Genomic DNA, 16,503 nt, shown 5'->3' with positions numbered 1-16,503 from the left:
ATTATTTTTTGGAAAATCACAATAATGAATTCAAGTGAGGGTCAGAAAATGAAATAACGGGAAACTTAAAATCGACTTTTATTAGTCTTATACAAGCCAACTGTTCCTTTTCGTGTTTTCGAAGTATATTTCTACAACTCGCACAAAGAAGAGATCCTTAGCTTTAAATCCACTACACAGCATTGAAAGTCTTCATAAACTTTATGGAGAGAATGGGATACAATAGCATGAACAATTATTTTTGCGTGGGATGTTTTGACTAGGACCTAATCATATGGTTATGTTAAAGGGCAAGTCTATTGCAAAAACAACATCATATCATTGGCAAGCTAATATTATGAGGACAATGAAAATGACTCCTTTTTTGAGAAAATAAGACGTTTAAAATTGATATTCCAAAAACCAACTTAAGCGGTGAGTTCCTTGAAGCGAGACAGATTTGGCCTAGAAAAACGGTGACGTCATGAAATGAGTTGTGCCCACTTTGAGAAAAGGGACTATAAACGCTCTCAATGGACAGAACGTATACTGTTGTTCACAGAAAAAAATTCCAAATTAAGTATTACAAATTTAATGGTTTTTAAACATATGGATAAAATCAGCCGCTTCTTTTTTATATATTAGACAATTGTGATATTACAATTCATATGTATGTCAATATCATGAGAAATATTAGGCCTAAAAAATAAATACATAATTTGAGCTTAGAATTTCATCTGAGACTAGCATATAAACCGTGTTAAGTCCACAAACTTATGTATCTGATTTCCCTGTATATTGCAATGCTATAGTTTCAGTTGGATGAAATATTACAAAGCAAATGCATAGTAACAATACTGTGTGGGCTTTGTTCCCGAAATGAGAACAATAGTGTGCATATTGTTATGCAGCATTGTTATGGTAAGTGATAGTACAACTCATTGTTGCTTATGTCAAACTTGTCAAAGTGATTGTGATTGTATGATGAGAGCATGATAAAGTGCCCGCTTCATTTACCTACGTCATCAGCCAAATGGGAGGAGATCACGTACGCTTCAAACGGGGGAAGAACACGTACGAGGCTGAACTTTACCCACACAATTTCTCCTTTTTCAGGAGAAATACAAACAAAAAAATTGCAGCAAGTGTCAACTTGTAATGTAATAATTATTCTCTTCGAATAAGAGATAAACTTGTTTTTGCAATAGACCTGCCCTTTAAGTAGCTATGTAGCTTTAATGTACATTGTGTTTTTGTATCTCTCCTCAGGTTGTGAGGGTAAAGTAGCCAAAGTATTAGATAAAACTGAAGAAGACCAGCTGCAGCCATTCAAAGACAACATGGAGAATTTCTTAAGACAAGCTAACCAAGATTTTGAAGATACACAAGAGAAATTACAACATTCAATTCAAAGGTAAGTTTCTTGGACTCCCAAGGTCAGATTTCTTGAAGCTTAGCTAGTGGTCAGGCTTCCTAAGCCAGTAGGCTAGCCCTAACAAATGGATCCATTTTATTGATTTATTTTTTCTACAAAATGTAGGTGATGTAAGATGTGAAATTGTAAGCACTGAGTATATAGGACTAATTGGGCTTATGAAATCTGACCACTAGCCAAACTTGGAGAAATTGTACCCAAAAATCTCTTGGCAGGCAAATTAAATTGCCACTTTTTTGAGCCAATACATTAGATCAGGCTTCCTCAAATAGATGAAACAAAAGAAAACTGCAAAGCGCCACTCAATGGCTTCGAAGCAGCCATCGCGGTGCTTTATCACCGCCGGGGGGAGTGTGCCCCCTGTGAAGCTATCGAATTTTAATTTGAGGTGCAAATGACGCCATTTGGTGCAACATTTTGTACTATTTTAGCCTGTCTTTTCAAGGAGAACATGGGAATTTATGTTCTCCTTTGTGCATGTGTGATTTATTTTGTTTTAATCTAAACGGCGCCACTCAGGAAGCCACAGCGCGCCACAAGTGGCGCGTGTGCCGCTATTTGTGGACCCCTGCATTAGATAGAAGGAATACATGTTCTTTTAAATAGAATTCTTCCTTTGTAAGTGTGACAAAAATGATTTCAATTGCTACTCTAACTCTTGAATGGAAAGACTAATTTGATTATGCTTGGTACAAGGATACTTGTACGCCCAATCTTTCTCCCCATTCTGAGTTTGGTAGTATATTAGGTGCATATTTCGCTGGTCGCAATATCAAATAAGAGGGCACGGTGGCTCAGTGGTTACGGCCTTGGACTCATAATCTGAGAGCTTGCTCGACGTGCGTGGGTTCGATTCCCCGTCCCACCACAGTATTGCGCCCTTGGGCAAGGCGCTTTGCCTCGCTTGCCTCACCCCACCCAGGTGCAATGGGAAGCTGTTAGGGGTAGTCACAGTCTTCTTAGTGATGGACCCTGCGCCACTTGTAGGCTGCAAACATATTCTAATGACGGCGGAATAAATATAAAGCACATTTATTTGTTTATTTATTTATTTAAATATGAATGCTTACATAATCCTTTAGAGCATCACACCTTCAAATCCAATCCATGTACCTGAAATGATTTCGTATTGTTTGCTTCTTCCCATTCCAGGTTCACTGGTGTAGTAAGCTTTTACTGCATGAAACCCAAATCAGGAGATGACATGACACCTAATTATTTCTTCAATTTATGGGCACCTTTTTGTCGAGATTTCAAAGCAATCTGGAAGAAAGAGCAGCACAGATTAGCCAAGAAGAGGTGAGTTGAGATTGATTTTCCCATAAAATACAAGCTAAAAACAGCTGCTAAGGGCACTCCATACCCACAGTCGAGAAAATATACAGACTATTCATGAACAGGCAAAGTCCCTGTGCTTTGTATGCTGAGAATTCTTGCATATTCATGAGGGCCAATCATATGATCGGCTTTGTGTAACAAATCACACCAGTAGTGCATGTCTTCGCAATTTCAAGATAGAATGTTGTGTGTCTTTGTGTTTAGGCAAAAGACTGTAAAAATGTGCGTAGCAGTTTCCTCTCTCGTACTTTGTGGAATGATTGAGCCTCATTAATGGGTGAGGTGATTCTGGACTTTTACCTGTTGGTCATTGGTTCTATATATTTTCTGATCTGTGCTCCATACTTACTTTTTCAATGAGCTAAGAGTCAAACAATTTACAAGAAATTAAATTTGAGGATTTTTGCAGAGCTTTTTGTCATAAGTAGGTCTAGTAGAAGATATTGCAACAATGGGTTACTCCTTCATGTAATTATACACAAAATTAGGGTTGGGGTTAGTTTAGGGTTAGGATTAGGGTTAGGATTAGCTGACACGAAATAATTACATGAAGGATAGACCCAACAATGTATTCATAGATATTCAAATCAGTGAATGTGACTTGTGACCCACTAATGTCAAGTTTTCAATGTTGCCAAAACTTTCACTCTTTTGAACAAAATGTATTTTTTTCTGAGTAATTTGAAGAAGTATTTGTATGAAAATCAAATATGTCATCCTACTTGTCTGATAACTGTGGTAGATAATGAAATTTGTTTGTGATGGGGACCGTTCACAAACACTTGTGAGGGGAGGCCTTATGCAAAAAAAAAAATTCATCATGAATTTTTCAGGCCCCCCCCCTTTACAGACCAAAAAAATTCAAGGCCCCCCTTTTTGACATGAAAATTATTGGTCAACCCCATAGAAAAGCATATAAACTCAATTTTTCCAGGAAAATTTGCTGTCATTTTTTCAGGCCCTCCCCCCTTAGGAGGATCAAAAATGTCAGGCCCCCCTTTTGCATCAAGCCCCCCTTACAAGTGTTTGTGAACGGTCCGTAGTAAATGGAATAATTGATAGCATTCCTTCATCATGGTTATGATTACCATTGAGATTGCCTAATGTGAAACTGCTAAAAAAAGGATTCACTATTAAAAATAAAGAGTCAAACTTATTTACAGGGCTGGCAGAAAAGCTTGCCCAGCTGCCCTTGACAAGCAATATTTGGCAACCAAAAACACAGACTGACATGCCCGGCAGGCAACTGGATGTAAATTGACAGATAAGATTAAGGGGATACTACACCCCTGGCCAATTTTGTGCCTATTTTTGCATTTTTCTCAAAAATTATAGCACATTGGTAACAAGTAAGATATGTATATTATAGGGGCAAGGACTACAACTACTGTACTGAAAATTCAGCAACTCAAAGCAAGAAGTTATGGATTTATTGATCAAATATTGGGTTTCCCTCATTTTTGACTGTAACTCCACAACTGTTGTCTGTGCTGAAATAAAATTTTCAGTGCAGTAGTTGTAGTCCTTGCCCCTATAATATACATATCTTACTTTTTAATGTGCTATAATTTTGAGAAAAATGCAAAATAGGCAAAAATGGGCAGGGGTGTAGTACCCCCTTAAAATTATGCACTTTAACAATTTTCAATTTAAACAAAGGTATGCAAATCAAGAACTTCCAAGAAGAAGAAAATCATTTCTCACATTTTGCTATTGCAGAATTTCATTCAGTAAAACAAACCTTGCGACAAGTACTATTGCATTCACCCCTGCATTTGTTGTTGCCAACTCTCGGTTGGGGGAGCGTATTTTTTTTCAAAAACAGCATTAACATTTATGAGTGTCATTTTATTCATTAATGTTTAGGCAAAACAAAGTACTGAAGTCCCATGACACTAAAAACACTTTACTCAGCACCACCAGTACATGTAAAAAGCAAGAATGCAAATCCTTTTTCCACATTGATTATGGTTGCTGTGTTGACCTGCATCATCTGAGACAACACATTGATATGCTATAGCGCCCTCATGCAGTCTCAGATTTATTTCAGAAATTTTAGCAAATCTATGTCCATTTTCATGACATCAGGTGTATTATTTTGACTGCTCAGTGCCAAAAGTGGGTTAGTGCAATAGCTGCCCTGTGAACAATTGGCAATTTACACACACTATATTGTACTCATCTACACATGGCAGCTATTGCACATTTGTCAAAGGATTCAAAGGGCCAGAGTATTTTACATTATTATTGATCACATTGAAACTAATAAGTCAAAGTTGTGATTAAGATTATTGTAATGTACCCAAATAGTGATTGTATATGATCCTGTGTCATATACTGGGGTACCCAAAAAGGTGGTTTTGTTACATTTTGATGTGCAGCTTGGATTTCAACACACTGTCTCTTGAGTATTCCTTCACTTAGAAGATTCAATTAGGTCTTAAATTGAGGCTAATTTATTCTATATTACTCATGTTTTTAACCTGTTTTAAAATAATGTTTAATTATTTTCTTATGACGTTTGGCATGAAATGTGCCAAGGGTGGTTGAGGATTAGGGGGGATTCAGTATCGTAAATTTGATCTAAAACCCCCATTAAAAATTTGAATCTAGTAAAAAAATGTTTAAATGAACTCCCAGACATCTAAACCAAGTAAATAAATACAGAAGGTCATTTAAAAGACTAATACTTGCTCAGAATTATTGTAAATGTGAAAAAAAGAGGTGGGGTTAAATCCCACCTACTTTGTGATTGTTTTTGCCTGCACTCCCTCATTTTTTAACCGATTTCCATAAAAAAGGTGTCAAAATGCTCAGGAGGATAAACCACTTCAAATGAGACGTGTAGGTAAAATGTTTGAAACATTTCATTTTTCTACTATGTAACAGGTACCCCAGGTTGTGACACAGGACCATATTAGTCCAGCAAAAGGACCAACTAAAAAGTAACATGGCATTCAAAATATATCCCTCTGTTCAGCAGGGATGTAAGTTTTCTGTATTTTTACAGAATTCTGTAATTTTGTAGTCCAGATTTACATAATTTCTTTTATTTTCAGCCCATTTTGGGCTTTTTAGCCCGAATTTACGCGTTTTTTCCGTATTTTCCGTATTTTTTCTTCAGGGTTACTTACATCCCTCTATTGGCATATTATTGGTAACTTCCAAGTGACTTTTTCAACACTACAGGCATGTGAATTTTAACATCACTGTTTTGTATTCAATTTGTAGGTTAAAAGAAGCAACAGAGAAAGTGAAACAGAAGCAAGAAGAGAAGAGTTCCGAGTTACTCAAGAAGGGTGCCAAGAAAGCTGGCGGATTGGTGAGTTTTTTATCGTAGTGGGAGTGGGGGGACCAGCAAAATGTTTGGTTATAGATTCTTATTGATTTCATATCACTAACCTGTATGTAGAATTACCAAATTTTTCACACACCATGACCCTAACTTAAACCCTGAACGCTAATCCTAAACCCAACCCTAATGAACCTCTATCTCATGCCATAAGCCTACAATATAGGGTGTAGAGGGTAGTTACATGTATTTGTATGCCATACATTTTTTCACCCAATTTGATTTGTTCTTAAACATTTGTCATTGAAGGCATGTATTGTAATTACTGGTACTGACAAATATTGTGTGAAAATATAAATTAAAATGAAAATAAATTAATTGGAATTAACTGCAATTGATGTGATACAAAAATAGATATACTTGACTTGCTCTACAAAAAAGGAATACAATCAAAACCACTACCTTCATTCAGTTTGCAGTAGTTGGTATGATATGAAAATTGCTTCAACTTTGACTCTTGCTTTTTAAATGGACTTCACACATAAAATTTATTTGTATCATTCAGCGATTTCAAAACATTTCACTTGTACTTAAGTTGTTAAATGTTGTATGTTGTTTTTGGAGGAAAAAAATGACTACACTAACACCACTGATTCAACCATGTAAGCTTACATGGTTGAATCAGTGGTGTTAGTGTAGTCATTTTTTTCCTCCAAAAACAACATACAATATTTAACAACTTAAGTGACTGACCTAAGGTAACTTTATCACATAAAAAGAAAATGTGAAAAAAAAATAAGAGTAAAATGTGAGACATTATAGGTGTGGTAGGAAGGTCAGTGGAATGAATGTGTGTAGATATATCTTTGTATTTATTTGGCTTCAAGAAGGGTTATGGTACAAGTGTGTGCAACAACTGCTCTAATGTTGAAATCATGGACATGTTACCTTCTGACCTATATTCAATGACCGATAGGCCTACTTTATTCACAGACATTATCACTGAGCGGCAGTCAGAACTTAAACCTCTAAACCCCAGAATGACAGTTTGAAGGAAACGTCCTAATTCCAAAAGTGTGCAAAGTTCTTTTCTGTGTAAAAGTATAGGAAAAGATGGATTTAAAGGTGTCACAGGATTTGTTGTCAAAGCTTTTAGCAAGGTCTCTGAATACTATAGCCTTACAGACATGTGTGTGAATGACATGTCTGTGACCTGGAATCGGACCAATCATGGGCTTTAAACCAACACCAATAGCATTGTGGATTGTGAATCGATTCAATTCAATTCAATTTATTTCCATCAAAATTACAAAGAATACTTGAACACCAAAATGATTAAAAAACACAAGATGGAAGAGATAATAATAATTGATGTCAATTATGAAAATAAAATATTGCAAACTTTTACTTATTTTAAATAAGACATGGTTGATTATGCAGTGTGTTGTTTTTGTTTGGTTGGTTGCAGTGTTCGAAATATGCCTCAAAAAGTTACAGGCCAGCCGGCCCTGTAACTCTGAAAAGTTACAGGCCCGGGTGAAAAGTTAGCGGCCAAAACTTTTTAGAGCTTTGAAACGGGAAATTATATGCTGGGACACATATCAACATACCGTATTACACAAGTTCAATATCCAACTAACACAAAACGATTTAAAACGTTTAGTATGAAAACATACTACAGTATTTTCAAAATGTTTAAAAATGTTATTGAAAATAGCAAACAAGTTATCAAAAAAATGTTTATGAATGTTATGAAAAGGTTTTATACCCTTTATATAACCCGACATATTTTAAACATTTTCTGGCAACCTATTCTAACCTTTTGCGAATGATGTCGAAAACGTTTTGTGTTTGCTGGGTAGCGATGTCTTAAACCAAGGAATTATTTGTCATGCATATTTAAAATGAACTGTATAATTATAATTCTGACTAGGTACTTTAGGGACGTGTCTACTACGGGTAGTTTTACCCCAGTTCCTGGGAAATTGTCCCATGCAGCTGTAAGTTTTGGGAGTCTGAACTAAAGTGGCAACTGCAACAAATCTTTACATGGGTCCCGATTTGAGAAAAAAATCCCTAAACATGAGTCCTGATTTGAGAAAATTTGGTCAAAAACTGTCTAATCAGCCGTTTTTAGGTAAAAAAAGATCAAACATGGGTCCAGATTTGAGAAATAAGATGGTCAAAAACGGTCGAATCAGCCATTTTTTTAGGTTTAAAAATCCGTTTAAATACGGGTAGAAGTTTAGAGTTCCATCGGCACACCCTGTCAAATGTCAAAATGTAATTCAGGTAAGCCCCTCCACCGTTTATAATAACTTCTAATTACATAATCAATATTTCTGATGTCAGAGACTGTAGCGTCCGACTCAGGCTGTTCAAAACGGGCATCTCGTTATCTACTATGATGAAATACGTTGGTACTAATTCAAAATGCACAGAATAAAACTTAGGCTGGTAGAAGCGGTGATTGAACCGTTGAAATGTTTCTGGCAAGACCGGGACTGAATTGTTTCGGGTTGAAACTATTTAATTTATTTTATACCGTGCTTCGTAACTGATTTAATAAATAATGACAGATAGACTAATAATGACAGATAAACTAAAACTTTGAGCTTTAAAAAGTTACCGGCCAGCCTGGCCGGCAACTCTACCGCTAGTCAGGAAAGTTACCGGCCAGGCCAAAAAGTTACAGGCCAATGGCCGGCTGACCGGCCCTATTTCGAACGCTGGTTGGTTGTGATGTTTGCCCCCCCCCCCCACACACACACATGATTTAAGTTTTGCATGTTTGATTGTCTGTGTGTGGGGTATATTGATGTATGGGGGTGTGTATTGTGTGCCTGGTTGTGTGGGTGTGTTTCTGTATTTTGTTAATTTATATTTTGTTTGTTGTTGGTATGGGTTTTGAGTGGGTTTTTTTTTCACTTTTTTGTTTTGTTCTTTTTTTCATCATGTATCCTAACATGTGTTCCTCATGTTTTGCAGCAACACTAAATTTCTAAAGGTCATTCAACCATATTTTAGTTTAATAGTGGCAACTAGTTTCCAACACTGGGGCTTAGCTTAATTCCTGTAATTCATGGTGTATTTAGTAGATTATCAGCATGTACATTATTAGCATACCATATGTGGATGCCATTCAGCAAGTGCTTTATTGCAGCTCTGATTATGAAATTGATGAATATTTTCATTATTGACAGTGCAGATAGAACGAGGGGGGGTAGAAGTTATATAATGTTATATTGCTGGGGTGTTATTTATTGCATCCAAAAGGTCTATTCTAAGTTTTATTGTTCATTAGCCTTTTGTCTTTTTTTTTTTTTTTTGAAAAATGTTGAAGTCAAATTGAAAATAAAGTGAAACTTTTGTATAAAATCCACATTACCCCTGTGGAAGATTTGGAAAATATCTTCCACAGGCCGGGAGTATGAATTTCAAATGGAATAAGCCTATTAGGCAGTTCCATTTCAATTTCATACACCCTCTGAGAAGGATTTAACCTGAATCTTCAACAGTGGGAGGGTGAGTGTGAAATGAAGCAGTAAATTGTTCATTCCATTTGAAATTCATACTCCCCCGTGGCAGATATTTCTTAACTTTGCCACAGGGGTAATGTGGATTCTAAATGGAATAGCTAAAGGCCTATATAGACCTTTCATCGGATACCATCTGATGTCATCAGCTACCTGAGATGGTGATCACTGGCTGGTAGTTGCCAATTTGTAGACAACTGGAGCATGTCATAATGTAAGGCTGTACTTTGGCACACCAGATTACAAATTCACCCAAGGCACACTAAATGTAGGTTATGAATTTACAAAAAAACATTTACATGTTCTTTTTGCATGAGTGCTTGAAAGGGATGACATTTTATGTTATACGTAAGTTTTAAAGAATTTGATTTTCCAAATATATCAGGTCACCTTCCTTTAACTACAATTGTGTTAGTAGGTAGTGATTTTTTTGGGTGTCAAAGACACTAATAGTAATCTTGCCTGTTTTGGAAAAATTCAAAACTTGAATACTCAAAGACAGTGATATGGGCAGGATATCATAAGATGGTTAAAATTCTCTTTTTTTAACTTCTTTTTATTCATGGTTACAAAGTACCTTATTCCATTTTATTTATTATACATGCATTTAAAGCATGAAACAGATTCATCAGGATTGTTCATAAAAGTCATTGATAAGCAAAAGTTCTCAAAACAGATGCAAAGCAAGTAAATTACAAGTAGTGCCTAACAAAAAAACAAGTTAAGTACATTTGAAGCATTTATATAGCAGTAGCATCACTGCAAAAAGAATGCATTGCAAAATAAGAACGAAAAAAAGCAGCACAGAAAATTATGAAATACCAGAAAAATGCAGTACATTACCCATAATAAAAGCAACAATTAAACAATTATCTATAATATATTAAATTAAGATTGTCTCTTTTGTTTTCCTCCCTCAAAAGTAATTTTAAAAATATCCTGCAGTATATATAGAGTAGGTAGGGTTGCGCCAATCAAACAATTTATTATTTTGGCCTACTTGAGCATGGGATTATTGATAAATAAATACAGGTGGCAGAGGAGTGGAAATCTTACATGTAGGCCTATTCATTTGTAAATGTTCGAAAGAAAATGAAATGTCAAGTTACTGTGTCTCTGGGATTTGTGGCACTGCGCTCTACATGTAGGACTGCATATTCATCATAAACTTCCATTATAAGAAACAAGTAGATTTGTATAAATGTCCACTGTTTTATTGGACCATGGCCAAGCACATAAAAGAACATAATTATGATTTTTAAATGCTATTGTTGAACAGATGGAGTTATCTTTAAGCATTTGACATGCTATGTCAGCACTATTCCCTTCTAGACGGATCTGTTTACTGTGTTTTTTAACCCAGCAACTGTGCCTATCAGTTTCCAGCATCCTAGACAAAGAGCCAATTTTTACCTATTTGGACATTTATTAGGATTGTAATGATACATTGAGATGTCGTGCATAAAATGACAAACCATTAGTTATTGTGTCTTTCGAAATGGAATTCCTGCGTTTATGCTGGTGTTATTGTGTTTTTGCAAAGCATGTTAGAAGTGTGATTTCTCAATATCATATTAATCTTTTCTAATTAGTGCCTAGTTTCTAATTAGTGCCATTGGGGACATTCAGTCTTAACTTTCTACCTAGATGTGCCAGCCTAATGAGTCAGACATGTTTTAGCAGATATTAATTGTTTTAACAAACTTGTATTATGATATATAGATTTGTTGAACTTACATGGATTATTATAAGTGTACATAGTAAGTGCGGCACATGTTACGCAGTATTTGTATCAATGCACATTTACTTGTAATTAAACCAAAATATTAATCTTGTGAAAGCGATCTTGTCATTGAGCAGTTCTAGTATTAGGAATGCAATGATGATCATTCCTAATAAATGAGTGCAACAGTTGTGCTGTGGTACCTATTTCTATATAGTACATCACAACACTGGTATCATGGAAATTGTGCCTACATTCTTGACATAAGGGAACGTTCATAAATACTTTGGTAGGGGGCTGGAAAATTTTGATTTTGGTATGTCAAAACTTTTTTTGACCCCCCCTCTGTCTGTATGTTAAACTTTTAGAACCCCCCCTCTTTATGGACTGAAAACTTTTTTGCCCCCTCCCCCCTTTTGTATACACCCAAACTTTTACCCCCCCCCCCACACACACACATAATGAAGGTATACTAGTACTTAAAATACTCCGCTCTTGTTTCCACTATAGGTAATGCTTTATTTTGGATTAAACTTAAACAGTTTCAACCTTGTTACAAATTCAAGCAAACAGATCTGCAATAAATTTATCATTTATCAGTGTCACTCTTACAGGCCTTATGTCTATAATAGGCCTAAATTGTCAGGACATCATAAAATATAAATAAATTGCTTTCAAATAAGGTCTCAAAAGTTATTGCACGGATGTATCAGGGGTGTATCCAGCTTATTTATGCCTATGATCGAGATGAAAAGGGCTTTATCGTGACAATGTGCGCGCATAGAGCACACACAAATTTTGTATTTAACTTTTTAGACCCCCCCCCCTTTATGGGTGTCAAAACTTTCTTTACCCCCTTTTGCCATGTCAAAACTTTTTGACCCCCCTTTTGGAACTCAAATCTTTTTGACCCCCCTACAAATTTTCCAGACCCCCACCCACCAAGGTATTTATGAACGTTCCCTAAGCACCCACTTCAAATGACCTGTTTAAAAGCATTTTTAAAAAGTTAAATCCTTCCCAAACCTTTCGGCCCATTGTGCGGCGCCTGTCTCCGCAAGCAGAAAAGCTACAGTAGGGGGTTAGTCCACTGGTAGCCAGTGGACTTTCCCTACTCCATTCTTTCAATGCCGAACGCCTGGCAAGAAGGCAGGTACCATTTTTAAAGCCTTTGGTATGGCCCGGCCGGGATTTGAACCGCGACCTCCCGATCGTGAGGCGGACGCTTTAACCACTAGGCCACCACGCCGCATGCAGGGTATTAATTAGGTGGAGTATAGTAATTCCTAGAAAACACACTTTACATTTGAGAAGTTGTGAATACATCATACCTTAGATACTGGTTCACTCTTAGTGTGCACACCTGTTAGCAACCCATTGACTTTGTGTTGTGATCATTTTGATTGTGGTTCCGAACATAGATAGCAGTTGACAGGCAACGAACGATACGTTATAGCACTACAATGGCGAAATATGATTACAGGGGCACATGTGTGCCTACAGAAACACTCAAAAAGTGTGCATTCTCAAAATACATCATTCTGCAAATTGCATTGCAAAAGGTTTGAAACCCCCAAGTTTCTCCAATGCATACTAAGTATAATTCTTCTTTAATAGAGTCTGAAAACAGAAGGAAGCTGTGAGTAAACATATCATAGGGTGGGTATTATGATTTGGGTGGTCCGATGTCATGTTGGGATAGGTAAGCTTAAGTCTATGATTTCCCCAGCTAGATGTAATAGGTGCTCCCTGCTGAACTCTGCGGAACAACTTTACATTTCTAATTATTTTGACAGTTAGGAGCATGCTTACGTGCAATTCTTAGAATCTGTATACTCTGGAGTGAGAAACCTCGATGATGCTACAAAAATGTAAAAATATTTGAAATTTGTAGGAAAAACTTAAAAGAGAAGGAAAAGTATATAGAATTTTCAGTAGGTATTGTTACGGTGCTGATAAGCATGTGAAACCCAATTCAATTGTCTGTCATTGTCATGCGCATATTTTTTGGGGGACTTTGTGGGCGCAAGCCCCCCGGGGTAAAAGCAGGGGGGCAGCCAAAACGAAGGGGCGGCGGAAGAAGAAGGGGCGGCCAAAAGAATTGCTAAAGAAAACAGGGTGCTATACATCAAAATGTGTTGCTTTTAGGGCGCTAGCACCTATAATCCTTCTTCAGCCCCCCCACCGAGGTAGGGGCAGCCATGGTACCCCACCGCTTGTCATGTGCATACAGACAGGAACCTCTAACTTTAATACATTGACTAAAATGTCAAATGTTAGCACACCTCTGATATATAATGCCTTTACCTGCTCTATTTTCAAAACAGATGATCTAGGGCAGACCTAAACCAGGATTTATATTTGGGGCAGATTTTGAAAAAGTGGACTTTTTTCAAAATTTGGACCTTTTTTGACCAAAATGGCATAAAAAAAACCCTATTTTTTTGGCTCGCTCGCTGCACTCGCAAATGGGACTTTTTGTGTTAAAAAAGGGGATTTTTTGGGCGATGGGGGGTCCCTAGCAATAAATCTGTTTCACTACTGAAGCAGCACGCACACATACGTTAATTTTAGGCCAAGTGTTACTATGTGTACTCAACTGCCTAGCAACTGTCAATCAAACTGCAGTGAAGTGACTTTACCTTTTACCCAGGGATTGAATGCGTGTGTCACTGCCCTGATCTTGTCAGCAAAATTAGGCTATTCCAATTAAAATCCCTGGCCTACACCCCTAATGGAAGACATGGCTTTAATTTTCAACGCAGGTAGTACAAATTTTAAATATGGTTACCAGAATGGGTAACTCCATTTGAAATCTGCACTCCCTGTGTGGGAGATTAAGGTCATATCTTGTATAGGGGGTTATGGATTTAAACTGGAATAGCCATCTTCAGCATCTTTCTGGGAAGAAAATGTCTCTTTTATCTCAGGTCATCTATATACATCTACTCAAGAGGTAAAAGGATAATAACCCTAAAGCATGGAGGGGTTTTGAAGTTAACACAACCTGATCTACACATGCTTGGGGGCAGGAATTTCAAAATGTGATAATAACCCCCAAAAAACAAACATTTCAGAAAATTGACACTTGGTCAGACTCATGACTTTCTTTACAAATTATTCTAGACGTGTATTATTATTCTTAACTATGCAAGGCATACTCTGTGGGTAAAAGGTTAATTTGGTTATTAATTCAATTGTCAAAATTCCCTCCTCTGGTCTGGGAGATCAGATCATGTCACCCAGGCACGTCACAAAGTTTCCATCAGATTATTCCAAGTTATTTGACCGTCCTTTTTTTTCAAAACAACAGAAGCAAGAAGCTTATTTTGTTCCCAGAGGTTGAAAACGGAGTGTTTTTATATTCTTATCAGGGATGAGTAATCTTGTTATTAAATAATGATTTTCTTGATTTAGGTCTACCTTAGAAGAGAAGGAGACGTAATTGTCCTTTTGCCAAAACAAATTTCTCATTTTACTAGCATCATGGAAGTACTAGGCTACTAGCATATACTATTGAATAAGCTCAACCGCAACAGTATAACAATAATGACAGAGGGACAGGTCTCTAGTTCGAGTCCAACCATTCACACCTATCACCTGTTTTATTGTATTATCATCCGAATTGCCTCATGGTACCTTGGAGGGCAGAATTTTATTTAAATGAGGACGAGTGAAGAAGTATTCGATAGGGTCTATACTTGGAGCCATAGCCAGGGCGATGCACCTCCCTCCCCCATGCCAATCTGAAAACGGTCCACATAACATTCATACACACATACAACATTAGCTGAATTATAGTAAGATATTAATGGCATTACCAGGGAAGGCGTGGCAAAATTATATGAGAGGCAACTACTCCCTGCGCCGAACCCATGTTATTAAAGAGGCCTAGTCATGAACATTGTGTTTTACAAAAAATTGATCAAGAACTGATAAATTGAAGCTATCATACATATTTGTATACTCTCTCTCTCTATTATGACAGTAGTATTAATGATATCTATATATAAAATAAGAATTGGAACAAAGTGAATTTGATGTCTCCTAATAGTCTACAAATGTAATGGTTGAGGACAATTTATCACCAAGCTTGGTCTAATATTATGACATCTGTAAACAAGTAGTGCTGTCATGTCAACCAAATGGAAATTATATCCCTGAAAGGAACATTCTTTGAATGACTTTTTGGCTCTCAGGGCTCCTCCGTTCACTTTCTATGTACTATGAGGGGGTATCCAAAAGTTTTTGAAATCACCCAGAAGTGAAGGAGCTATATCGATGAAATTTTGTCAGTGTAATTACTGGTCCTTATGTACATTATGGTCCAAAAATGGTCTCATAAGTATGTTTACTTTCTTTACAGGTGGTACTAGATAGGCAGTAGGCACATAACCTTTTCATTATAAGATCCTCCACTTTCTTGAGTTTCTTCACTGTGGCCGCATCATCCATAAGTGATGGATGTCCACTTCTTGGCTCATCTGTGAGGGACATGTGGCCAGTTTGGAAATTCCTTTTTCAAAAAGCAACAGTGCCATATGATGGGCAATCATCACCATAGATAACTTTCATTTCATCATAGATTTTCTGAGCATTGTAGGCCTAACCCTCCAAATGCAGGAACTTAATCACGCTGCGTGTCTCATTTTTCACCATTTTGCAGGTTATGCGCCTACTGCCCATCTAGCGCCACCTGTAAAGAAAGTAAACATACTTATGAGACCATTTTTGGACCATAATGCACATGAGGACCAGTGATTACACTGACAAAATATCATTGATATAGCTCTTTCATTTCTGGGCGATTTCAAAAACTTTTTGATACCCCCTCGTAGTATACACATTAAAATGTGTTGCTCTGTGCAGATATTTGGGTACTATGATATCTCTCTAACAATCACCAAGTGGGTCAACCTAGTTTCCTAAGAAAAGTCAATCATTCTAAATTGAGGAGAACCGGCATCAATAATCAAGACTTATTTTTGACTAAACACCTCAAAAGAAATAAGTCCCCCTCTGAACATGTCGTCATAACATCGTAAGGTTTCATTTTGTACCAACAAAACTAACTTTGAAATAATTATATGACTGTTTACTAAGTGCTGTGTGAAAATGAGAGATTTCCATGACTTCAGGGCTGAATGAGCCTAAATTGAAGGCAAAAACTGCCCTTTTCAAAAGTCACAAAGTAGGCCTA

At 36.8% G+C, this 16,503-nt stretch overlaps 1 protein-coding gene across 1 annotated transcript in view; it reads left to right on the top strand.

The window, feature by feature from the left end:
- Nucleotides 1-16,503, top strand: part of LOC140153656 (uncharacterized) — a 114,299-nt gene that overhangs the window by 91,308 nt on the left and 6,488 nt on the right. The window contains 3 exon segments of the mRNA XM_072176456.1: nt 1,249-1,393; nt 2,567-2,713; nt 5,984-6,074. Coding sequence (XP_072032557.1) covers nt 1,249-1,393; nt 2,567-2,713; nt 5,984-6,074 — 383 coding nt within the window.

Source organism: Amphiura filiformis, chromosome 5, assembly GCF_039555335.1.
Source record: "Amphiura filiformis chromosome 5, Afil_fr2py, whole genome shotgun sequence".
NCBI lineage: Eukaryota > Metazoa > Echinodermata > Ophiuroidea > Amphilepidida > Amphiuridae > Amphiura > Amphiura filiformis.
The sequence above is the reverse complement of the archived record's forward strand: the minus strand, read 5'-3'. Positions and strand labels throughout refer to the sequence as shown.